The sequence below is a fragment of the Protomyctophum parallelum genome (assembly GCF_964188405.1).
Source record: "Protomyctophum parallelum genome assembly, chromosome: 5".
NCBI lineage: Eukaryota > Metazoa > Chordata > Actinopteri > Myctophiformes > Myctophidae > Protomyctophum > Protomyctophum parallelum.
In genome coordinates, this window is record NC_139702.1 from 38,232,761 (window position 1) to 38,259,124 (window position 26,364).

The 26,364-nt window shown below is 43.1% G+C and overlaps 1 protein-coding gene across 1 annotated transcript in view; it reads left to right on the forward strand.

The window, feature by feature from the left end:
- The window catches only part of cnnm2b (cyclin and CBS domain divalent metal cation transport mediator 2b), a gene marked incomplete at both ends in the record, with an annotated part of 50,140 nt that overhangs the window by 19,522 nt on the left and 4,254 nt on the right, over positions 1-26,364 (forward strand). The window contains 5 exons of the mRNA XM_083765693.1: positions 17,296-17,439; positions 18,468-18,605; positions 21,529-21,698; positions 21,781-21,874; positions 23,957-24,019. Coding sequence (XP_083621819.1) covers positions 17,296-17,439; positions 18,468-18,605; positions 21,529-21,698; positions 21,781-21,874; positions 23,957-24,019 — 609 coding nt within the window. The remainder of the gene's footprint in view (positions 1-17,295; positions 17,440-18,467; positions 18,606-21,528; positions 21,699-21,780; positions 21,875-23,956; positions 24,020-26,364) is intronic.

A 26,364-nucleotide genomic window follows, 5' to 3' on the forward strand; every position in this document is an offset into this window, starting at 1 on the left:
GTTGACGATATTGATGTAGTGAATTAATGAATCCAATTAAGCTACCATTGGCGGTATTGACGTAATTGTTTTATTCCCTATAATCGGGGGCTTAATGTAGCATAATGTAGCAACTTTGAGCATGTTTGGCTAACGGCCGATGTCCTCTACCTAAAACCGGACGAAGTCCTTGCGTGCACGAGCGCGGTCTTTATGTGCATAGCTGCGTAAAATGCGATATTCTGGGCTTGATTAGAGCTTAATTTGACTTAGATATTAAGCAGCTTTGTGGCAAAATGTTAATGGGAATCTTCCACCAGGGACCCAGGGTAGTTTGGATGGAAAAAGACAGATCTATTAGGCCACGGAGCCCTACCAATCTATCTAAATATTACAAACCTGCCCCAGATGACATTTGTGCAATTATAAAGTGTAAGTGTAAAGTAAGAGTGAAAATGATTTGCAATGAACATAATGTTCTGTTGATGTTTTGGTGTAGAATTCTCACAATAGGCCTGAAAGAGTTAATTCATAAGAAAGGAGATGTGGTGGACATGACCACTTCAAATAAGCATTTATTTTGGAATGCAAATGATTTGCATTGATTATTGTATGGTCTTTTGCTGTGTTAAGCATGAAGTGGTTAATATCTAAAAATGCCCTATTCTGAGATCAAATGTATTGTACATATCCACATTCATGAATAAACACTCTGGAAAGCAAATTTCATGCATTTAGATCTCAAAGGATATATTTTATGGGATTTGGGGGGTTTGGGGCATGAAGAGGTTAATATGCATTAATTAATAATGCATTAATCATGAATCAAATACATTGTGCATATCCACAATCCACATTCATAAACACAAAAAGCTAATTGTATGCATTTAGACCAAGTATTTTGCATTAAGTATACCATAAAGCTTTATTTTAGGGAATTTGTTTCAGGCATTAAGTGGTTAATAACAAAAAATGCCCAAGGGATATCACTGGGCACCCTCTTGAATTCTTAAGTGGTGACCCCAAGCTACAAGAATCAGTTGAGGAAAAAACTTTATCTGACGAAACCACGTTCACCCCCACGGCTCCGGGACTACCCCTGCTGATTGTGATGACAACATTGGCAAGTAGCCACCTGACCTTTAGGCCACGATTTCCACTTAAACACAAGATGTCTCAAATGTTACTGGGCAGATTGCCTTGTAATCGTGCTCCTCAGAGGAGGAACCCTACTGTTTTGGTCACCTCATGGCCTTTCCCCTAGCACCACCCTTAATCCAAAATGTACTCTCTGAAAATGAAAAGGACGGTTTGCCATGAAACTTGCATAGCACATTCATGCTCCCTGGAGAATGAACCTCACTGACTTGCCTTTACTTTTGTGCCACTTTTAGGCTGAAATACAATTTTTTTCTCTTCTTTTTAAGCTACTGATCAAACCAGTAAGACGCCTTAATATAGGCGAAAGCGACCACAGGGCTGAGCCACTCTCCCGGAATAATGTCACTTATATGTCAGCACTGTCATAGAAGTTTCATTTTAAATTGTGTCATATAAGCAGGGGGGCACATAAATTAATGAGCAAGATTATCCATATAGTGTCCATGGCTCCAGTCGATTTGCCATGCTGGGACTCAGGCACCAAACCACGTTTTAAATAACTTAATCGTTATTCATCATTATTTGTATTAATAAGATAAGAAATAAGGAAACGGTTGAAAAGTATCCGTTTCCTGCTGTGCAATCTTCAGCGAGGAAAGGAGGAGAGTGAGGGAGGAGACTGCATTTATTGCTGATAGAAAAGACAGACAGCATGTGGCTTTCCAAAAAACTAAGAGGAGTAGTAGCAGCTAGAAGCAGTTCACACACAATGGTGTGCTCCATTCCATTCACCTTCACTGTCGTTTACCCCCCAGTTAGGTACATGCATTAATGATTAGGCCATGGACCCCCATAACTCAGAGACTGGATACATTGAACCAAATGTACCCGTAAGAGTCCATTTGTAAACTCTCAGAGTTACAGTACTTCCCAACTTTCAGTCATAACTGGGGAGGCCCCCTGGAAACCCCCCCCCCCAATGACCCCTGGGCCTGGGGGTCCCCGTAAACTACTTTGAGAACCACTGGTTCTATGAGAAAGATACAATATGTAGGTATAATCAATGTAGCCTGTGATTCATATTATCAAAGAAGCTCTGTAGCAGCATTGAGAACAAATAAAGGCTAATATGACGTCCTGCACAAATTATTCATTTGAAAATTGCATTTGAAAATGTTTATAATTGAATCGTTGTTCAAACCTTCAGTTAAAGGGATTGTGACATTAAAAAAAAGGTTTTGGAATTGTTCTTGTTTTTTTTAGGTTTTCTAATCTCAATTGCACCCAAAAAACATGAACTTTTAACATTCAGTAGATTTTCTGTGATCTGTGGTTTTCTGGCTCAAACAGGTGCTCTGATTTGCCGGCAGTAAGTGACATCACTTACTGCAAATCCCATATATGTCAATGGGATTTGCCAGCAGATGTCACTGTTTCACTGTGTTGCCTGTTTTCATTGTAGCTCAAAAGGCCCAAAAACCCCAAAGAAAACTTCAGACCACAGAAAATCCACTGAATGTTCAAAGTTCAGGTTTTTTGGGTGTAATTGAGGTCATAAAACCTAAAAGAAAAAAGAAAAAGAAAAATAAATGAAAATGAATGTCATTAAACCTTTACATGTGAAGGTGTGAATAATTCTACTGAAGTTAGGGTTCGAAACAAGGTTCGCTAAATCTGCTTAATCTCAGTCAAATTATGCCTAAAACTAACCTATTCCTAATGAAAATAGCTCAGAGCTCTATTGCTGGTTACTCAGGTTAGAACCCGCCGCAGTGGTGTTGCACTAGAACTTAAACCAGGATGCTTCGACTTCTCACTAACTTGGAGCAAACCCAAGTTATATATCCTTCCGACTAGTCTTGGCATGATGACTAAGCAAGTCCGATCTATCCATGTACATGTACTGTATGGGTTCTACCATATCTATCTGATATCAGCACTAGGTCGGCTCGGGCTCAAATATAGGGATTGTGATACTAGACATATCATATGTCTTATAGCCCAGCGTCCTAGTCGGATATCCCCATATATGGGGACTGAATATCCAACGAACACTCTCCCAGATCCGCTAATATGAATGGAAGTGAGAGTCTTCGTTACACCTAACCTCAGTCAAATTGAACCTAAACCTAACCTTATTCCTAACCTTAACCTCAGTAAGATTATGCCTAAACCGGAGAAAGAAAATGTTTATTTTTTTGTCCGCAAAAAGATAGTGGAAAATCAACCGTCAGCGGTGGGATTCAAACTCGAGGATGGATTTTTAGGAGCATAATGAGTACGCTATTGCGGCAGATGATAGTTTATGGTCATGGGAGTCATTTTAATGTGATGCTGCTCTGTGTATCTTTCTGAGATGTGACGCAAGTTATTAGGGGAGTGGCTAACTAGTGGTGCTAACCACTCGAGTCAGGAGGTGATTTGCGTCCATCTATCCGAGGGGCCAAGCTTATTTTCTTTCTTTCAGGGCAAGCAAGAGATCACTTGTGTGGCTACGCTTCTAATTGCTCAGCAAGAGGCTAGCTGTCTAGTGTCTGAGTGTGTGTCTGGGTGTGCAGAGCTAATCCTGCAAACCGCTGGATGCAAACTTTGTATGCACACTGCTTGTTTTTGTATGTATTAGTATTTGGAATATTTAACTTTAATTTTATGAAACCTTGCCCAAATTTGGAGTCATATGTCATAGACAACTGATAGACACAGATGAGTGACGACACAGGCTGGTGGACATGAAGTCCCATTATATTCAGGTAACAAGTGTTAATTACCTTTCTCGTTACACACTATGTACACCAGCAGTAAATAAAGAATGTGTGGTGATGAACTCAACCCTGTAGTATGCATCAGATACTGTAACCGCGGTAATGCGTTTATTGCCACCACAGGTCGCAGTTTACTACGAAATCAGTCAGTCTGTCGTCCGTCACACCTCATGACACGCTCCATATATGGCCAATACAGAAAATAATTTCATATGTTGATCTGACCTCATCAGACCCTGTGTACACTCAAGACACTGCCCCCGCTGCCATCCATATATGGAGCTGACCTGTTCTGACATTCCATATGTTGATCTGACCTCATCAAACCCTGTACAATCAAGACACGCTCCATATATGGCCAGAATTAATTGCTTATGTTGATCTGACCCCCCATGTCAAAGTGCCAGCGCCATCGCCCAGCAGTCTGCCGTCACCCAAGCAGATGCGTGCATGCTTCTCGCCCTCAGGGCGTTTTACTGGTAATATTGTTCCAACAATACTGTCATCTTCTCACAGGTCTTTTTTTTGGTTAGTGTTTGCTACAGTAGCTGTGTCGCTACTGGCCAGCAGTCACTGGTAAGCTTACCAGTGAAACATTTTTTTTTTGTACCTCCATTCTCTTGTTGTCTCCACCAGGCCGAAGGAATGGGGAGAGTATGTTTTGCACTCTGTCCGTGTGCGTCTGTCCGCTGTAATACACACAGCATGCTATTAAATAGCAAATAATGCCTTACATTTACATTGAAAAAAGGGATTTTTGTATTTAACCTGTAAACCGTAAGGAAATTGTAACCTGTTATAAATAAGTCCTCAAAATCCCAGGCTGTGCGTGCCTGTATGATGACAGCATGCAGCATGTTTGGAGCCCGTTTGCGTTTGGAGCTGCTGTTCTGTGTTGCTCCATGGAGGGCAAATAAATAAAAGTGTAACTCCAGCGTGCGTTCCTCCCTGGGACTGATAGAGTGTTTACAGACGGTATGTCATGCCATTCAAACGATGGGTTTAATGGGTAAGTCTCGTCCTATTGGCTTGGAGCTGGAGGTAGCCTAGAGACGAGGCAGCCAATCATGATAAAGTGTCTACTAGGTCCTTCATACAAGTGCTTGCGATGATAGAACCAGCACACATTGAGTGGCATGTAAACAACACAGAGCCAAAAGTGATTTCACTTACACCAATAGTGGATGCTGCAAATGCTACAAATGTCACTGTTTGTTGCAGAAACACAAACACCCATATGCCTTCCATAGATCCTTCTGTTGTCTCTCTAATACTTTCACCAGACAGTGAGTGCCCAGATAGGCCTGATGCTAAGTTTGCTCACTGCCTTCGGCCCCAGTGCTACTGTAGGTCAGTGATGACCCCGTTTTATGATACAGCGTAGAGTTGCGGGATCATAGAGTTATAAATAATAAGGACGGCCCCAGAAGAGTTCTCCTCCCATCCACTTGCATTGAGTTGCTCACCCAGCGCATGAGGCGTTTTCACCCCTTCTTCCGCGTTGGAACAGAGTGCACTCTGGGTTGGAAAAGTGGTGGGCTCCGCCCATTTTGGGATATGGCCCAGTGCCGCGAGAGCTGCAGTACCTACTTTCGACCACCATGTCCATTCCGCTTCAGTGTTTCCCCTCGGTGGCCGGGGCTTGCATAGCGGCTCCACCTCACCTTAGCCCTGTCCCAGGCCCTATTCAGCCTACAGTGGGATGCTTCAGTGCAGGCATTTGCCTTTATGACTCAGGAGCTTGGCAGGCCAATGTCAACTCTGGCTCTGGCTCGCAGCCAAGTATGGCTCTCCAAGTGTCCCATGGACCCATGCCATGCCTTCGGCAGGGATCTTTTGCACTCTCCAGGTCAAGTCTTTTGTCCTGCTGGTGAGCACGTCGTTTTTGGTGAGATTAAAACTAATTTATTTTCGGGAGCATACTGTAACAGCATGTGTACTGCTGCATGTTTTTATCTCCTGCTGCCCAGCAAGCGTTGCAATGAAGTGTTCTGGTAAATCAAGCCAGGCAGCAGTTTGCTGACATAAGAGCCCCAGCTAGGCACAGGCCTTTTGCTACCCGTTCTCACTCACTAGCTCACTGTTTACATTTCTGTTTCGAACAAGCTACATACTGTAGAAGTATGTTTTTGAGAGTCTTAGGAAGGAATACAATATGTATATAAAGTATGTATATACCGGTAAGTATATTTCTGCTCCAAAATGTTCATTTTTCAGGAAATATTTTTAAAACAAAGCACTGCTGTCTCATCAAAGTAGGTATTGTGACTTTACACTTTATATATTGTCACTCAGAGATACTTTCATGAGTGGGTGGAGTTAGCAGATTTAGCAGACAGTTGGAATTGGAATTAGATGGTTTTGTCAGAATACCTGACAGACAGACAGACAGACTCCGTTAACCCTTTGCTGGTTAACAGGGAAAACAGACTCTGCCATTGTTTGGCAGCACAGGTGGTCGCATTACGCATCTCATTGTGCAAATATTAGACACATCTGTGTGTGGGGGTTGTCAAAATTAAGTAACAGAGAGGAGCTTGTTTGTTTGTTTGATTGATTGATTGAATAATTCATTAGACAGCAATGTAAACAGCACAAAGTGCAGTCAGACATTTGGGCTAAAAGGATAACACAAAAAGTCCTGGGAACCTGTGTGGTCAACTTGATCATGATTTTTGTGTTTGAAATATCCGATGCTACTTACAAACATCATCAAGTTGGTTTGTAGTGTACTAGTGTGCAGATGCAGAAGCCATGGGTACGTACATACATATAAATAAAAATGCACTATGAGTGGTCTGAATAGACCGATTCCGTAGCGGATCTCATGGTCGCAGCCTACGTATTTCCTGTAGGCGGACTCGACGTAGCTGCGGGGTTTAAACCCTCACCAGGCGCACCTCTTCCACTACAGTGAACGGCAGAGTGACTGATGTTAGTTTGCCTCAAACTTTACTCCTTTACCTGCTTTTTTACTAACACTAACATTACAAAGATGCCCAGAACATCGAGATGAACCTGTGTAGTTTATGGCTGCTCAAACAGTAGTGGCAACATAAAAAAAAAAAAAAAAACTGAATGTCTAATATCCACCGCGGTGGCTGAGACCAGAGCCATTGAGTAATGGTTGAGACGAAGCAGTGAAAGATACATAACGCCAGTCTTACCCAATACCAAATCTTTCTGTTTTATTAACACAAGGCTGCTGTACTTTATACCTCATACTTTAAATGCTTAGTATGAGGTATAAAATACAGCAGACTTGTGTTCATAAAACAGAAAGATTGGGTATTGTGTAAGACTGACATTGTGTATCTTTCAGGACCTTTCACTGCTTTGTCTCAATGGCTCTGGTCTCAGCCACCGCGGTGGGTATTTTGACATTCCGTATTTATTTATTTTTTATGTTGCCACTACTGTTGGAGCAGCCATAAACTACACAGGTTCATCTCGATGTTCTGGACATCTTTGTAATGTTAGTGTTAGTAAAAAAGCAGGTAAAAGAGTCAAGTTTGAGGCAAACTAACATCAGTCACTCTGCCGTTCACTGTAGTGGAAGAGATGCGCCTGGTGAGGGTTTAAACCCCGCAGCTACGTCGAGTCCGCCTACAGGAAATACGTAGGCTGCGACCATGAAACCGCTACGGAATCGGTCTATACAGAGGAAGGCCAAGCATGCTAAATACAGTTGCGATAGGATAGGCTCCCTCTGGATGTGTGGAGGATAACATGCTCTGTGAACCCTTAAGCGTTGCTATATTCTGTTGCATGATAGTTCTTGTAGTATTGATATTGGAGTAGGAATAAGGGTCATGCATGCTCACATATATACACACACACAGATGGATATACTGTACAGTCCCCCAATGAGTTAACGCCAATGAGTTAATTGCAACAGAACATGATAGTTCTATTCGTATATATTTTTTTTTTGATAATATGGGTGAACGTCTCCAGCAACAAAATCCTATTTTCGTAGGAGATATACTGTACTAGTCTGACTATACAATGTGCTAGTAAGGACAGTCCTTACTTTAATAAATGATCAACATGTCATGTACTGTAACAACAGTGCAACATGACAGTACATGTCAATGGAAAAACGGGTCAAATGGCTTGACTGGACCGGAAACATTCTTTTTTTTCACTGGAGGTGGCTTTGGAAAGAAGACGTTATCCAATGCGTTCCCATTGCCCCGAGCGTACGCTATATTTGTCCAAACTCAAATATTTGGAAAAATAGGGGGAGAGCAGGATGGTGGGAGTGGGGTGGGGGTGCGATGAGTGTCTACAACAGATATTGACTCCTCCACCCCGTCCACAACCTCAACCCTCCAACCCTTATGTGCCTATTTATAGGTGGAAATTGCGCTATGGAAAAATATGACAAAGCTGCATTCCATAAATAAGCTGGGAATGGTGGAAAAGAGCACTGGCTTTAGTCTCTGAAGGCCTGAGTGGATGTTCTCAGCCTCAGGCCTGGCCTGGGGGTATGGATGGATGGAGGAATTGGTTGATGAATGGTCCAAATATATACTGTAATGAGCTATCAGTAAATAGACTGTAATCTATGGCTTTGGTTTTTTTCAGTGCTTTGTACAGTAAAACAATGACTCTGGTCACAGTACTTTGTGTTATGGTGATGATACACGATGCATGCTAATGATGCTTTTATTCACAAAGATCATGATCCTTAAGTGACATATTATGTAATTTGCAATGCAATGTCATTACAAACGGATATTAAATTGTTTACAGAGCAAACCATTTGTGGAGTTTTGCGCACACGCTCGTGTGTGTGTGTATACGTTTTGTGTTATGTTTGTGGGAATTGGTTGTGGGGAGCAGTGAGTATGTGTGTTGAATGGATATGTACTTCTCAGACTGTGTGTAAGGGAATTATTTGTGTGAGCATGTGTGTGTGTGTGTGTGTGTGTGTGTGTGTGTGTGTGTGTGTGTGTGTGTGTGTGTGTGTGTGTGTGTGTCTTTGTGCCTGTCACCTCCACCAAAACAATGTACAGTTTTTTCTTCTTTTTTACACATTCACACACTTTACAGATATGCCCTGTTCTGATGCTATCGAACTTAACTGAAAGAAAAAAAGCCGATCTCCTATATTTGTGTTCAAGTTCAAAATTGTATTTGTCACATACACAGTTGTATACAGTATACTTGTACAACATGCGGTGAAACGCTTGGTGGAAATGATCATTTCCTGACTGGGAACTGGGAAGCGTGCTCTGCCCACTGCAGTGAACTGAATCCTAACCCCTATGCCTAGACCACTAGGGAGCGGTGTCTGTATTTCTATGTGTTCTGGTGTGTCCGGAAGCTTGCAAGCCTTGGGGTTGGTTGTGGTCAATTCACATTCAGTTTAAAATCTAAATTGAAACTGCAATGCAGTTTCACAGTGTGCTTGCTGCTTTGACATGTGTGTGTCCAAATAGCCTGCACTCAACTAGCCTGGCTAATAAGCCAGACTCAAATCATACTGTCGTGTGGTATTTGAGTCTGGAGATGCTGTGTATGGATCTTGTTTCCCGGGGGGCGGGTTCAAACATTTTCTCTTTGACGCAATTGGTCAGAGCTACTGTCAGTCAAAGGTCTCAAGCGTTGAATATCACTGTACCAAAGCCCGCCCATATTGCATACCGTGTCCCGATTGGCCACACCAGTTCTCTGGTGTAGGAAATGGGCGTACAATTGAGCCTCTCCAGACCGTAAACCAACGGCTGATTCGGTCTGGCTTATTAGCCAGGCTAGCACTCAACAGCATCAACCAGGTTGCACAGCAGCAGTGATGTCTTGCAGTGATGGAAAAAGTACTCAAATGTTTTACTTAAGTAAAAGTATCAATACTGCAATGTAGATTAGTAGAGTAAGTAGACGTAGAAGTCTCGTATTCAAAATGTATTGGCATCAAAATGTAAAGTATTAAATGTAAAACTACTCATATAGAGGGTATGCGCAAAATGGCAAAATGAGTTTAATGTCGTTAAACGTCATTTAATGCAATTAGATAGGACTTTTCTGGATGCATGGGCTATCAAGGCCAGAAAAGTATTTTTTTGCCACACAGTATACTATAGGCGTTTCCGCATAACTTCCGGGCATGATGATGATGTCACGTGCATACCTTCTATTGCAGACTGTCCCATTTCACAATTTCAAAATGTTTCAAAATCTTTTGAAAATAGCTGATCTACAAGCTGACAATGCGTCGCATCGCGACACATTGTGAGCTTGTAGATCTGCTATTTGGGCTGATGTATGTTTTCTAATCTAAATCTAAATCTACAAACTAGTAAGGAGTAGAGTAAAAGTACAATATTTGCCTCTGAAATGTAGTGGAGTAGAAGTAAAAGTACTGGCAATTGGAAATACTCACATAGCAAAAAGAATACCTCAAAAGGTAAATAAAAAATAAAACAAGAGCATCACATAGATCAACAATAAATCGACAACATAATGCAATACAGTAGACTGAGTAGAGTAGTAGTACAATATATAAACGTGCAGTACAGTACATACCGGTAGATATAGACAGTATTACAAACTAAAGTGCTTACAAAACAAATGGGTTTTTAGCAGCTTTTTGAAGGTATCGACAGATTCTGCCCTCCTTAGGGAAAGGGGTACAGTAGTTCATCATTCCATAACGTAGGGGCTACAAACGGCTAGGAACTTTAAGAAGACCTAAGTGTTCTCACATTTGCTTTGGGGGATAATAATTCACATAGGAGACAGCCCATGGAGAGCTTTAAAAGTGATTAACAAAATTGGAATCAATTGGAAGCCAATGATGGGGTGATATGAGACCTTCTAAAAGTGTTCGTTAAAAGTCTGGCAGCTGCATTCTGCACCAACTGGAGGCGGTGTATTGAGGAGCGGCTAAGGGTAGTGAATAATGAGTTACAATAGTCCAGCCGGGAAGAAATAAAAGCATGAATGAGTTGTTCCAGATCTCGAGGGGTTAAAAGCGACTTAATTTTGGCAATGTTTCTTAGCTGAAAGAAACAGGTTTGAACCACTTTTTTAATATGTGGCTCGAAATTAATTTGCTGGTCAAATAACACTCCTAAGTGTGCCGATGAAGGACCCAGGGACTGCTTTATGTCATTACATATAATATCAGGGCCTATGATGAGGACCGTTTTGTCCAGGTTTAATTGGAGAACATTTTCTGCCATCCAGTCTTTAATGGAAGACAGACAATCTTTTAAAATAGACAATTTGCTATGGTCAGGGGGTTTAAAAGCAAAATACCGCTGGGTGTCATCAGCATAACAGTGGTAAGACACATGATTAAAATGACTGATTAAAAGACTCATTCAAATTCAGATGCAGCAAATTTGTCGGACTCCACGTGTATGTTAAAACCTCAAAGGAATTGAAGGTACCAGAACGGCAACTGAACTGCTGGTTGCAAACAGCAGCTAAACCACCACCTCTACCAGAGAGTCTGGGGTCACTAATATATTTGCAGTACGTAAGTAAATGTACTTAGTTACTTTAGACAACTGGTGTCTTGCAGGACTCCCCCTGGCCTCCATATTAAGGACACGCTGTCTTGTCTCCCAGAGTGGAGGCCCACTGCCAAGCGCCAGACTCCAGGGGTTCACGAGTGTCAGTCTCCCCACTCTACCTCTGATCCCCCTGAGAGACAGCCTGCTGTAATTATGGCAGCTTTAGGAGCTATGAATAAACAGACTATTTTTTTTTTCTTCTAGTATATTTGTGGAAGACAGTAGGTGCATTTTTCTCTGCCATGTAGGCTTTTTTTTGTGGGAAAGTGGAAAAGTATGCGGTCATCTTGTGGGACCGTGAAACTAAATGATTTGGAGCTACTGTGTGAAAGACTATGGGGCCTGTGTGTGTGTGTGTGTGTGTGTGTAAATGGGCCATTTATATACTGCTTTACAATGTGCATTACATTCACAGTCACACACACATTCATACGCAGATGGCAGAGGAAACCATGCAAGGCACCAACCTGCTCATCAGGAGCAATTAGCGTTCAATGTCTTGCTCAACACTTCGACACTAAATAAAATAACTTGGCCGGTCTACCTCCTGAACCGATGCTGCCCCCCTTGTGTGTGTGTGTGTGTGTGTGTGTGTGTGTGTGCACTTTATGCACATACCCTCTGTACGACCATATATGGGGATCTCTGTATCTGTCATCATTTGTTCTTTTATGCCCATATATGGATATTCCTGAAGTCATTAGTATATGCCCACATATGGATATGTCTGAGTCATAGTCACGAGCCGCTGTCTGATTCAACTTTATTGTCACATCACAGGTTTGCAGGTGTAAAACGTAGTGGGTGAAATTCGTTTTTGTGCAAGGAAGCTCCATCATTTTGTTATTTCCAACAACGAGGTCGCGTCATAGAGTATATATATCTATAGAGAAGACACCCGAGTTCTCCTCCCATCCACTTGCATTGAGTTGCTCGAAAGCGCATGAGGCGGATTCAATCCTCCTTCCTGGTAGGAACAGAGTGCATTCTGGGACGGATTGCAATGGTGAGTGGCCCCAAACACATGAACGCGCTGCCGTTGAACGCGCACGAGCGTCGTCCGTCGTGAACGTGTACAATGATAGTCAACGGACAGCGCGTTCATGTGTTTGGGGCCAGGCTGCAATACCTTCATTCGGCCACTATGTCCATTTCGCCTCAAGATTTCCTCTGGGTGCCTTCTCTATAAATATATATACTCTAAGGGTCGCGTGCTTGCATCCGCCTGGGTGACAGCAGACTGCTGGGCGAGCGCTGGCGCTTTTGCATGCGGGGTCAGATCAACATATGGAATGAATTCTGCACTGCCACTGGCCATATATGGAGCATGTCTTGAGTGTACATATGGAATGGCAGAACAGGTCAGCTCCATATATGTAGATCTAGGGGGCAGTGTCTTGAGTGTACAGGGTTTGATGAGGGCCCAGCCGGTACGACCGGGCCTTAATTTTCGGGCCTGTTGAGAATGTTTTCGCTGGCTGGTCGGCCGTCTAGAGTTTAAATGGACAGGTAACAGAGACATCGAAGAGGAAGGATGGATGGGGGAAGGATCAACATATGGAACCTATTCTAACATAAATCCATATATGGAGATCTAAGGGTTTGAGGTTTGAGGTCAGATGTAGAGTTGCTGGCCGGTATTGATGACATCAGGGATCTCCATATATGGGCTTAATTGCGACAGCAGGTCACATATACTATGGCATCAGGGATCTCCATCCACCCTGATGATGTCACGTGATGTGACGAGATCTGGGCACCATATATGGGGGCTTTCTCATGTATGGGGATTTTTGAGTGATACACTGACTGACAGACATATATGATGTACGATTTCATAGTAAATGCGACCTGCAGTCGCAATTAATCTGGTGTCAGTGAGGTCGGATGTAGAGTTGAGGTGGGCGGGTATGGGCACTGATGATCACGGCCACAGCGTCCCCAGCGTGAATCGAGCCCAGGACCTTCTAGCTGTGAGGCGACAGCACTACCGACTGTGCCACCGTGTCCCTTGGGGGCTTAATATTGATGACATCAGGGATCTCCATATATGGGCATGGGATTGGATTAGGCCATCGTCTGGGAATGCCCATATATGGACTGACGGGAAATGCAGGTTTTCATAGTAACTGCGACTACAGTCGCAATAAATACATTCGAGTGTGTTTACTTTTTAAGAATACAAATATGCCAGTAGAAGATTTTATCAAATATAACTTGTTTAATTGAGTTATACAGTATGACTTTAAATAAGTGATTGTTATCGACTCCACTAATCCCAAGTGATTAAAAATATCTTATGGAAACCATGTAGCATAGTTGGTGCGATGGCGGTATGATTTTTCCATTGTGGGAGGAATTTGTTAAAATCTCTTTACATTGTTACCCATGGGACAATCTGGAGGATAAACAAAACTAAACGTGGCATGAACAGGTTTTTCTATGGCATTTCAATTGAATAGCTTCCCATTTGGTTTTAGCGTTTGTAATTCTTGGCCTGTTGTTTCATCAGTAAGATACGGGTTGAAAAGTCTTACGACAGGTCATATATGATACTGGTACTTGACCTTAAGTACACCTCATTTGAGGGGGAGTTGGTGATGAGTGTTACTTATCTGTGGACAAACATCGTTATAGGATTTGCTTGAATCGACAAAAAGAGGCTTGTGCTTTCCCATGTGTGTGATTCTGACATTTAGTTGAAGAGAGTAAACGAGTGTGTGTGTGTGTGTGTGTGTGTGTGTGTGTGTGTGTGTGTGTCCTCCACCTGTCCTTATCAGTTGGTTTTACGCATAGATGAGAGATTGTGTTTGAAAGGTGAGGTCATGTTGGCAACTTGGCACACATTCCGACACATTGGATGGTTATTGTCATTGATCAAACGTGACCTGTCAATAGTCAATAAATACCCATTGATGCGCTGGTTTAATAAATGAAGATGTCCTTCCCAGTGGTCTCTGGGACACTGTTTCCCAAATAGGGACCTATTTGCGGGTCACGGACCAATTCTTATGGGGCATGACTCGCGTAAAAATCCCATTTTCTTTTCGTACATTTAAAAAAAGATACATTTGTTTTTTTTTAATAATTCAGAAGTAGTGAATATAGCCGATCTACAGTACTGGTTTGGGTCCCGCGCAAACTCTTTTTTGGGTTTCGACCTGAATAGTTTGGGAACCACTGCATTGTGAGCCATACCTAAACCTATTTGGCTTATTTGTCACAGCAATGAATTAGACTACATATGGCTTATTTGTCACAGCAATGAATTAGCCTACATATGAACAGTGAGCACGTTGAATAGCATGGATAGACGTTTTGGTGGAAGCTGGATTTAAACCTCCGGTTAGTGAAGTAAATTCCACACTGGCAAGGCAGGAAGCGAAAGCAAGAGATCAATCAAGCAAGCTTTATGTATATATATATCACAATTCAGACAACAGGTGTAGTTCAAAGTGCTTTACAGGAAAAGAAAAGAAAAGAAAAGAAAAGGAGAGATTACAGGCAAATTACGGGTTCATTTTTGACATTTTCAGAGTTATACCAACCCTTTGGGTTTTACAGTGCACCCACTACACTATAGCATTGATCTGTTTGTACTGTGCCGAGCACCCTCCCCATGGCAGTTCATAGTGATTGCTTGCTCAGGGACTTCTGGGACCTGATTGCTCTAATGGCAAAGAGAAATCTTACCATTACCATTTAGTACCTTTACTAAATTATAAATGATGCATTTATATAGCGCTTGCCTTTTATCCAATGGGCTTTACATAGATTGGATGATGCATTCATCCGTTCACACACTGATGGCGGAGGAATCGAACTGGGAACTTCACGTTCCCAAGCGGCTGCTCTACCAGCTACTCTACCCCTGGGCCACTGCTGCCCCCCATTTACTAAAATGTAAATGGGGGCTTTATATATATTTTTGTTGTAAAACCCACCCTCACTGATCGACTAAAGGTGTCATTGGCATCATTATGAGAATAGGTCTCTACAATAGGTCTCTACATCAATGTTTCCCAACCGCTGGGTCAGGACCCATTTGTGGTTTGCGGACACATTTGGTTTTACTTTTCATTTTCAAAAAAACATTCCCAAAAAAGCTCAGATCTTTTTCAGTAATTTCATTACATTCATTTCTTCATAAAATAAATCAATGAAATCCCATAAATAAGAAAACAAAATGTTTAAGAAGTAGGCCTAGTGAAAATAGGTAATCGACAAGCTCTCAACGGACGCAAAGCCGCAACGCGTTGTGAGCTTGCTGTCTAATTTCTATTTTGTGTCACAGCGGGCTAAAAGGTTTGGGAACCACTGCTCTACATGGCCTTGGTGGGTATTCTGAGAAAGACAATGACCCAGTCCCAGAGATTACCAAACAATGTTCATTGTCAGCCTGCCACATAATGGGTTCTATGCACACATGCCATTTTGGAAAGAACTTGGGCTCTGTTCCATTCTGGTCAAACAGAGTAAGGGTGCTGATATTGAGCGTGTTGGCTCACTGGAACCACTCTTCTACACTAGTGGGTCTCAAAGTGTTCTTGAGTGTGTTCCAAATGGCCCCGTACAGGTGTGTAACTCTGAGTGTACAAATGGATCCAAATTGACCCGTAAGGGAACCACTGCACACTAAATGGAACTTAGTCTTAAGTCTTAATTAGTATCATCGGTTACACCTGTGAAGGAAGTATGGAAGCTGCCCGAAAGTAGGAAGAGTTATTCTGTGTGCATAATCTGCATATAGCCCATTGGACAGATATTTGTATCATACAGTTAGTGCACACCACCACTGTGTGTTAGCCTATGAATGAATGACTATGCTGTTGTAGAGGCATACAAGCAGGTGCAGTCATTGTAATAAAACAAGCTTGGTGATGAGTCAAGAAGTACATCTGTGGCTGGCTTCCAAGAGTAGCAGCCATAACAGTGAACATCCGTGTTCTTCACAAATAAATACACATGCACTTGCACATGCGCACACATGCACGCACTCATGCACGCACGCACGCAGTCACACACACACACACACACACACACACAGACATCGGCTCGCCCATTATTTACAGCCAGGCCTATCTGCATGCAAACGACTCGCTCCAAGACAATCTGATCACACATCTGAGGCTTCGCCTGGCCCCGCTTGCTCGCTTGGTGAGAATATCGCTGGAGCCGAATGGAAACTTCATTTTGCAGGGGCTAATATTAGCCCGGGCCTCTGGAAAATTCCTTTTAAATGATCACAAGCTGAGAAAAGGCAAAGAATTTGTTTAGCGTTTTGCCTGACTGTATTCTCTGCGTGCACGGCAGAGCTTTCTCTTTTTTTTTTCCCTTTCAGACGCTACAGCACACAGGATGGTCCTGGGAAAGCACACGTGGGGGAGGGGTTGGGTTGGGGGGGTCAGGGGCTGAGGCTAGAACCATAGATGACTGGCTGTCTGGAGGAGAAGGACTGTCTGTCTGTCTGTCTGTCTGTCTCTTACTCAGTGTCTCTCTCTGCCTGTCTGTCTGTCTGTCTGTCTGTCTCAGTGTCTGTCTGTTACATTTACTTACATGTACTTCTAACACTGAATTGCTTTTTATTAATTTTGTATTGAATAGAGAGTCTGCAATCCATAGTACTGCATTCATTTAAATATGCAATAAACGTTTGTTCACAGTGTACAATGTGTACGCATACACAATACACGTCATAGCATGTGTTGCATTATGTTGTAATGCCATTTGCCATGCATATCATACAGCCTTTCTTACCTGCACTGAATCTTATCTTTGGTGAAATATGGAACTTTGTCACAACATAGCCCCACCGTTATAACCTCTGTGTGTGTGTGTGTGTGTGTGTGTGTGTGTGTGTGTGTGTGTGTGTGTGTGTGTGTGTGTGTGTGTGTGTGTGTGTGCGTGCGTGCATTCATTTTCTTTAGGTAAATCCCACCTGGCCATAGTTCAGAGGGTAAACAATGAGGGCGAAGGGGACCCCTTCTATGAGGTTCTGGGGATTGTCACCCTGGAAGATGTCATCGAGGAAATCATCAAGTCAGAGATTCTGGATGAAACAGACTTGTACAGTAGGTTTTCTCTAGATACATACATGCTCCTTCAAGCTTTCCCAACTAGCCCAGACAGTCAGACACCTGGGTGTGCAGCAGCGTCCGAAAAAAAGCTATCAGATGTCAAAATGTAATAAAACTCTCCTATTTACAATTGCCACACTACATTGTACTGGACTGTTTTAATGTCTGAAAAATTGTATATACTGTACACATACACGCACACGCACATCATGAAACCTAATGAACACACTAAAAGAAGGCACTTCTTTTAGTGTGTTCAACCTCCAGTAAGTGGTGCAGGGGTTGGGGGAATCGCTTATAAACTAAATGTCTGGGCTATTAGTGGAAACGTCATGGTACGGTATGTTTAAAGGCATGTAGACATTTGTGCCATTCCGTATGTCACTTGAAAACATACATACAGTTTTAAGTTATGCTAAGAATGTGGTAAGCTAACAATGTAGTGCACCCCCCAACTCTTTTAGTTCTAAGAAGTTCTCCACAGCTTAATTTCCCGAAAAAGCAATATAGGTTAAGGTTACTTCAGTTTAGTCACCCCACAACCCAGGACTACCAACTAGTAGCGTTGTCACAATTATTACATAATCGTCTAATAGCAATTATTAGAGATAATCACAATTATTTTGTCATGTTGTCCATGTTTTGTCCATTTTTCACTTTCAAAATAGTCATTTTGTGACACGTTGTAAGCTTCTGTAGCAGCTATTTCCGCTATCTTTTTAAATGTAAAATGTATATATACCGGTATGCCAGTAATTTCTATATTTCAGTTTTGTCATATCTGCCCTGTGCACTTTTTTATTTTACAAAGCCTCGAAGCCAAACAGAAATATAATTCCTATTCGTTCCAATTTCCAAATGCCAAAAACACAATTAAATCGTTAATCGCAATTATTTGTGTGGCAATTAATCGTCAACTTAAATGTGTAATGACAGCCCTACCAACTCCAGTATTCCTGGCTGTGGGCCTTTGTTTTATTATGCTCAGGTTTGATTTTGACTTATATGTTTTTGCCCCTCAGCTGACAATAAAACTAAGAAGAAAATCACCCATCGGGAGAGAAAACAGGACTTCTCAGCCTTCAAACCCAACGACAATGAAATGAAGGTGAAAATATCACCTCAGCTTCTGCTGGCTACCCTACGTTTCCTAGCAACAGGCAAGTGGGCTGCGTTGCTGCTTGACTTCCCCCAGTGTGCCCTCAGTCCTTCACTGTGGGGAAAGTGTGTGTGTGTGTGTGTGTGTGTGTGTGTGTGTGTGTGTGTGTGTGTGTGTGTGTGTGTGTGTGTGTGTGTGTGTGTTTGCGTGCGTCCGTGCGTGCGTGCGTGCGCAAGTTTTGTGTTGTGTTTGTGGGAAGTGGTTGTGGGGAGCAGTGAGTATGTGTGTTGAATGGATATGTGTATCTGTGTGTTGTCAGACTGTGTGTAAGGGAATGATTTGTGTAAGCATTCAACAAGTGTGTTGGCAAGTTTGTGGGTGAGTGGGTGTTAACATGTGTGTGTGTGTGTGTGTGTGTGTGTGTGTGTGCGTGCGTGCGTGCGTGCGTGCGTGCGTGCGTGCGTGCGTGCGTGCGTGCGTGCGTATACAGTATTAGCACGTGCACTGCGGGCATGTGTGCTTGCAGGAGGTGATAGGCCTCTCAGGAACACGGCGCGGGATGTCTGTGTGAACTGTGCGCAGATCTAAAAAACATTGGCAACTATTTGCTTGCATGTCATGAACTAAGAGGTTACGAGTTGCGATCTTAGCCCACAGCTTTAAAAACACCACCCTGTTTGTTTACACTACTTCCTCAATGACATCACTTCCAACGGTTTTGGCCTATGGTCGGGGTTCTCACAGAAGTTGATGTACTTGAGAGTAAAATGTGAAAAATGTCACCCGTTTTCCCTTGGGAAACGGATTTCTGAATGTGGAGTGGCCGACTTCTCCAGTAGCAGCAGTTGATTATTATACCTTCGGCTGCAGTTGGATTTGCTTTAGAACTTTGACCTAGCAGCTAAGCATTGACTAAGAACCCCCTAAAGGCTATTAGGGAGTTTAGTTCCTGGTGGTGGAGCCAGCAGCCAGATGCCACATATCACCGCCATAGATTTGAAGGAGCTGACTGGCCTTGTACGTATTTGAACTTGAACTTGACCAATCCCGGTCAGTATAGATCCACCCACTTCGAACGTTATCAACCCATAATCGCCAGTAGGTCGCCATGCAATGAAGCCTACTGGACATTTTCTACATACTGCCTTCCACCAGTAGACGACTAGGAAACGCCGAAGTGAAATTACTGCCACTGAATCGAAAACGTCATGAAACTGCGCTATATAACAACTTTGCTTTATGTTTACTTATGTGGCTGGTTAAGACTAAGGTTGGGTTTCTGATTTAAGGACTTCAGATGTAGTGTTAGGGTTAGTAATAGGACAACGCGCACGTAGATCTATGCAAGCACGATCTACTTGGTTCTGGTTCTCATTTAGAACACTAGTCGGCTACAAAATCTGATTAGAAAAAGTTACAGGTTGCTCACAATAAAGCAGCTCAAATCATCTGGCAATAGGCCGTTCATACAGGACAAGTATTATCTATATTTACATTAACATCTGGCTTGGCTGAACAGAATACTAGGGCGGAACATTATTAGCACCAATAATAACCTGTCCAGCTTGGCTCAGCAGTTATGTCTTCTGAATATGGTTACGCCACTAGAGAAAAAGCTTCTGGTAAGACAATTTAATACTTCCAGCGCCAAGAACACATTTTCTGAAACTCGGGTGGAATAGGGCTTGCAATTAAACCTCACACATTAATTATTCGCATGAAAAGATAATCATGCCCGGTGTGTAAAGACCTTTATATATGTTTGCCAGAGGGAAGTTGGGTGGGGAGGAAAACCTTTGGTCAAGGGTGCCTGTCAGCAGGGGTGTTTAACTGTGAGGAACTGTCTATTCTGTGTACGCTACATCTTCCCGGTGAGGCTCCTCACTGGCACAGTGAAAAGAAGCGTCAGGCCATGTGTTTAGGTGGAGGGATGTGGTTTCAGTACTATCCGTAGGACCAACCAGTCAAGAGACCAACCAGTAGGGGTGACCGGTGACAAGACTATACACAAGGGTGTGGGCAATTTGAGAATTGGCACGGAGAAAAGGGGGAGAAATTGTCAAAACTAAAAACTAAAAAGAGTGAGCACTTAAAGGGACGCTTCACCCTTTTTGCAAAAAAATATATGTTAATGACGTTTAGAAGATTTAGAACACTTTCCTGCGGTCTTTATGTGTGTAATATGTGGTTTTAGATATTTTAGATGTTAGCAGGAACATTGGGCTCACTTACTTCCTGGACTACAGTGCACCAAAGCAATGAAAGCATTATGGGAATTGTAGTCCAGGAAGGAGCCCAGTGTCCATAACATCATGGACACCATAGATAGGAAAGAAATAGATGCCTCACTGACCGCTGCAGTTCATTGGAGCGACGTGTCTCCAATGAAGGCAGGAAGTCAAGCGGAAGTGCCATATAGGAAGCGCTGAAGTGACGTCACTCATGCGACTGCTCCATGTCTCTCGCTGTCACTCAAGTGACTACTGGCCAATCACATTCGCAAGGAATCTCGGGAAAATTGTGCCTTCAATCGCTAAATAGTCCAAAACCACGGAGAGCGCCCTGGATTCGCAGATACGAGGCATTCTTTCTGCCGTGCTAACAGGGAAGTGAACGGGACGCTAATATGAACGAAGAGTGAAGCGTACGGTGGCCTTAGAGTCCCACTCAAAAATAAATAAAGGAAAAAATTCAGAATATTATTCTCTCGCCTGATATCATTGAAGATGCGCTAGGACGTGTACACACGTCATTGCAACCTGTCGGTTGGATTCCCTAGGATGTGTGGACACGTCGGATGGACAGAACTTGTTAACATATATTTTTTTGCAAAAAGGGTGAAGTGTCCCTTTAATACTCCTTAGTGAACCTGTGTAAAGTATTTGTGATGTCAACGCAGCACTGTGCTTACAATGCAGCGGTGAGATAGCATTGTTTGAAATGCGTTCTGATGATATTGTTTCGCTTCCTATCTCTCTTTCTAGAGGTTGAGCCGTTTGGGCCGGTGCAGATGTCAGAAAGGATCCTCCTGCGTCTGTTAAAGCACCCCAACGTCATCCAGGATCTGAAGTACGACGAGAAGAACAAGCGGGCTCCTGAACATTACCTCTTCCACAGGAACAAGCCTGTTGACTATTTCATACTCATCCTCCAGGTGTGTGGATTGTGGACATCACGCAGGTTGTCAGAAATAAAACACGACGAGAAAGATTGTATAATAATCACTTGTCCCATAGGGAAAGGTGGAGGTGGAGGCTGGGAAAGAGGGAATGAGGTTCGAAGCCGGGCCTTTCTCCTCCTACGGGATGTTGGCGCTCACATCTTCACCAGGTAATGGCATCTACCTTCCCGTCATTCATAGTCTGTCTATAGAAAGACTGCATTCAAGATTGTATCAAAGTCAAACGATTTGTCACACACGTTACCGCAGTGAAATTTGTTCTCCGCATTTGACCCATCTCTTGGAGCGGTGAGCCGCAGCCAAGGAGCGGTGAGGTGTCAAAATCAGCGCATGTTAGCGCAACTTTCGTTCAACTTTGACTCCTCTATCACATGGAACTATTTTTTGGGTGTAGGCCTCTAGTGATATGGACACAAAAAACATAGTTCCGTGTGATAGAGGGGTGAAAAATGAACAAAAGTTGCACTTATTTTAGAAATAGGTCAACAATACAAATGACATTAGTTTTGTGGATTAATTTACTTTTACTGCGTGGCCCCCTGTGCCCTCCACAAAATGACCGGAACTACTTAATATTTCACCAAAACCAGAGCAGAACTCCCACCACGGGACTCGGGCAATCAATTAATACAGTTGCAACCACTATATTAATGGCAAGTATTTCATACAGCTTAAGTTACAAAAAATCTGAACTATCCCTTTAACAGGCATCCTGTAGTAGTAGTGCACATCCCAGTAGCCCATGTGCGAGTGTGTGCCAGTAATTCCAAAGAAACAGGACAGAACATATGGGGGTCAGGCTTGGATGTGGAGCCTGATGGCTACTGGCACAAAGGACCGTCCAAGTCGCTTTGTGGCATAAATCTCTGGCTCCTCATTCCCACTAGCACATCATAGAGGGAATGAGAGGGGTTCTCCAGGATAGCGTCCAGCTACGTCCTCATGCTCCCCGCCCGCAACCACCTCCAGACTGTCCAGGCTTCACCACCAGCTTAGTTTGTTGGCAACAGACCACAGCAAAGAACAGTTTGCTCTGTCCCTTCCTGTACTAGAGGGCCACAGTCCACAGAGTTGTCAGTCCAGCCCAGTGTGTACTCCCAAGTAACTTGTGCACATACAAAGAGCACAAAGAGGTCTTATATAGGGGGAAAGGAGCTGCAGTCCACCATAATTGTGTGATTTATTTTCATAATTGGATGGAGATAAAGCACAGACGATTACAGACGGACAGCATTCAGAACCAGGGATAACGTGAATGCATATGTCGTCGCACAATCTCGAGCGTTTATGGGACAAAGTATGAATTAGGCTTAATTGGCTGCGACAGAAGCTGGCCCTTCTATGGATAGCACCACATGGTCTGATGTGACCCAGATCAGACGCTGTTATTCAGGTTAGCACTTTGGTTGGCTGTGTCACCAAGGCAGCAAAGATATCGTGTATTTCTTTCACCTCCACTTGTGGTTCCTCCACGATGGGATACCATGCAAATATAGTGCTACAGGGATAGGATAACAATGGCTACTTTCTGCGACGGTCAACACATCCAGAGCAAAGCCTCTCTCTGTGAGTGAGTGGTCCCGCAGTGAGAACTTGAAGTACCAACTACCAAGCATCTTATTAGAAATTTAGTGGGAGTCCTTGGCACTGCGCTGACATGGCATCTCTTCTCTGACAATGCTGTCACACAGTAATGTCCTTTATTCTGCAGAGCCCCCACAGCTACTCATTCATAAACTGCATGCAGCTATTTGGTTGAATGGGATGTCAGAGACGCCTGCTGGCCAAAGGGTAGAATTACATCAGTTTCACTAGTCGATTGGCCTTGCTGTGCACGGAGGGGTGATTACAGCAGCACTGCAGTACAACAACAGCTTAATATTCTGGTGTGAAGTGCAAAAGACGGAGCATGATTCAGTCAGTGGTAGTTCACAAAAGACGGAGCATGATTCAGTCAGTGGTAGTTCACAAAAGACGGAGCATGATTCAGTGGTCGTTCACAAGCCATTGGGTATTGTTTGACTTTATCATACAGTTACAGTCAATGGTAATTCAGCAGATTGGTAAGTACTGTCATATTCAAATTCAATGCAGCCGTTTTGGGCGTGCTATAACGTCTTTAACAACAACCCCAGATTATTCTTTCTGCATAATTATTCCTCACCTGTGGTGACAGACTTTTCCCCTCCCGTCCCCTCCCCTCATGTGTTTCTTCACCTCTCTCCTTCCAGTCCCTCTGTCTCTGTCTCGCACATTTGTTGTCAGTAGGGCTGAGTCATTAGCAGGATCTCCAGGTAATGTACCCTTGTCTTCCTCATTTCCTTCACTGATTGGCTGTGTCCCAATCACTCACTACTACTGCACTATGTAGTGCACTATACTGTATAGTCATTACTCCATTCTATTTGGTGTCAGAAGAATGTATAGTGAGTAGTATATCATCTATAGTGAATCACGTGTATCCCACAATGTCTTGTGAAAAGTAGGGTACAATATTTTTTTTCCTGCATTTTGCAGATGAGTTCACTACATAGTACTCTAAATAAAATTCCCTGCATAGGGAGTAGGGAGTAGCGACTGAGTGAGTCGGACACAGCCCCATTTATCCCATCCCTCCTTTCAGCTAACACCAATGCAGCATGTTTTGTCGCATCACAAGCACACTTAAACTTTACATGTCATGCTTTTAACATCCACAAGCGACATTTGTGTTTTTTATTTTCTTTCTTTTGTTTGCTTCTCATTCTCTGTGTTTGCTTGGTGCTGCTGACTTGAGTTTGAGGTGACTTCATGACCGTTAAGTGAGTGCAAGTGTGAAAACATTAACAGTTGCTCAAAAGCATGTATATATACACATCACTGTATATTTATGAAAAAGACAGGGAAGGGAAGGGAAGGGAAGGGAAGGGAAGGGAAGGGAAGGGAAGGGAAGGGAAGGGAAGGGAAGGGAAGGGAAGGGAAGGGAAAGAAATTGAGACGGTTTCAGACTTAACACCTTCTTCTCCAGAGCCATTAGTCAAGTGGGTGAATGGTGTTGGAGACTGGAGGCCCCCTTAACCCTCAAACTACATAAACAAGACCTACAGTTACAAACCCCCCCTCCAGACAACCACAGTGTTGTCGCATCCATGTGCATTCACATTCTCCACCCCTTCAAATCGATAAATTAACTAGTGCTGAAGATCAAGAAAAGATCTCATTTCTGAAAGTATTGTGCAGCACTAGTTGGCTGTCCAATTCATTTGAGTTACTCTTACGTTTTTGCTACAAGAGAGATACTTTAAGAGAGGTTTAAGTCAAGGCAGCACTTTGATGTTGTCTGTTTAAAGCCACAGTAGTTGGGTCCAAGTGCCACATTTTGAATGTACCGTAGTAATGTCCAGCAACTACAGACTAAAGACAAAAAGACTAAAGAAAACATTTGAATCGTGTTTGAATCGTGATCTCAATTCTTGTGGAGGACAATCGAGATCCACATTTGAGCAAGAATTGTGCAGCACTAAAATTAACATTGAGGATTTTACTGTGTCTATGAATGTTGGATTACCATTCAGCATTCACAGACTAATGTGGAGTGTTCACTTAAAGTCAGAAAGTGTAAAAATGGACCCTTACGGGTGAGTTTCAATTAACACTTCAGCGTTTGTTTTTCGGCTACTCTACCTCATGTGACCCGCAGTGCAGCGCTTACTTGTTCTTTCTGCAGGTGGCCCCCACTATTTGTATGAGGAGAGAACACGTCTGACTGTGCATGTGCACGTGCAGATAGGTCCAGTCATGTCGTCGCTCCCCCCCCACGCACACATAGGCACACACACACACACACACACACACACACCATAGTATTGCTGTATTGCCCCTCTAAAGTGGAGTACTAATGCACAGAGTTCACATGCCAGGTCTTTGGCTGACTGCGTCTGGTCTGCATGCATGCCTATAGAGGTCACACGTACACACACACACACACACATACTCACTCACACATGCATGGCTATGCGCACACGCACACGCACACACACACACACACACACACGCACGCACGCACACACACACACACACGTACGTTCTCTCTCAAACATGGGATTACATACATTCCAGTCAGAATAGTAGCATTAGCCTGCCCAAGCCTTTTCCACTTTGTTGTGTATAATTTTCTACTAGGCTTCTTTAAGAAGTGGAAAACATAATCTTGCTTTAATTAAAACAAAACAAAAAAGAACAAGTAATCTATTCGCGGGCCGACAGCATCGCTGGAGACCACCGACTCATTACCTATGAAACCCACCCCCACTCTAAAGAACCCAAATAGATTAAGTTTAACAGCAAGAAACTATACTTGTTATCTGATGTCTAACTTGGAACAATGTCAATTACATTCACTAGTGCTCTGATGTAACAACCCTTTGGGGCTAAGGAAGCAGTTATGTACAAAACCTGCCGTGGAATGTTACTGGTAATTCAACACCTGGTGAGAAGCTAATCTTGTGCACCGCTGGACAATGTGACAATGACATGTGACAATGACCACAGGTTGTTGACACGCCATACTGTTTTCCTGTAATTGCCTACACAAATTTGTGCCGCAGGGCTCATTCTTACAAAAAACGCCATATATCATGAGTGCAACTAGCCAACTAGT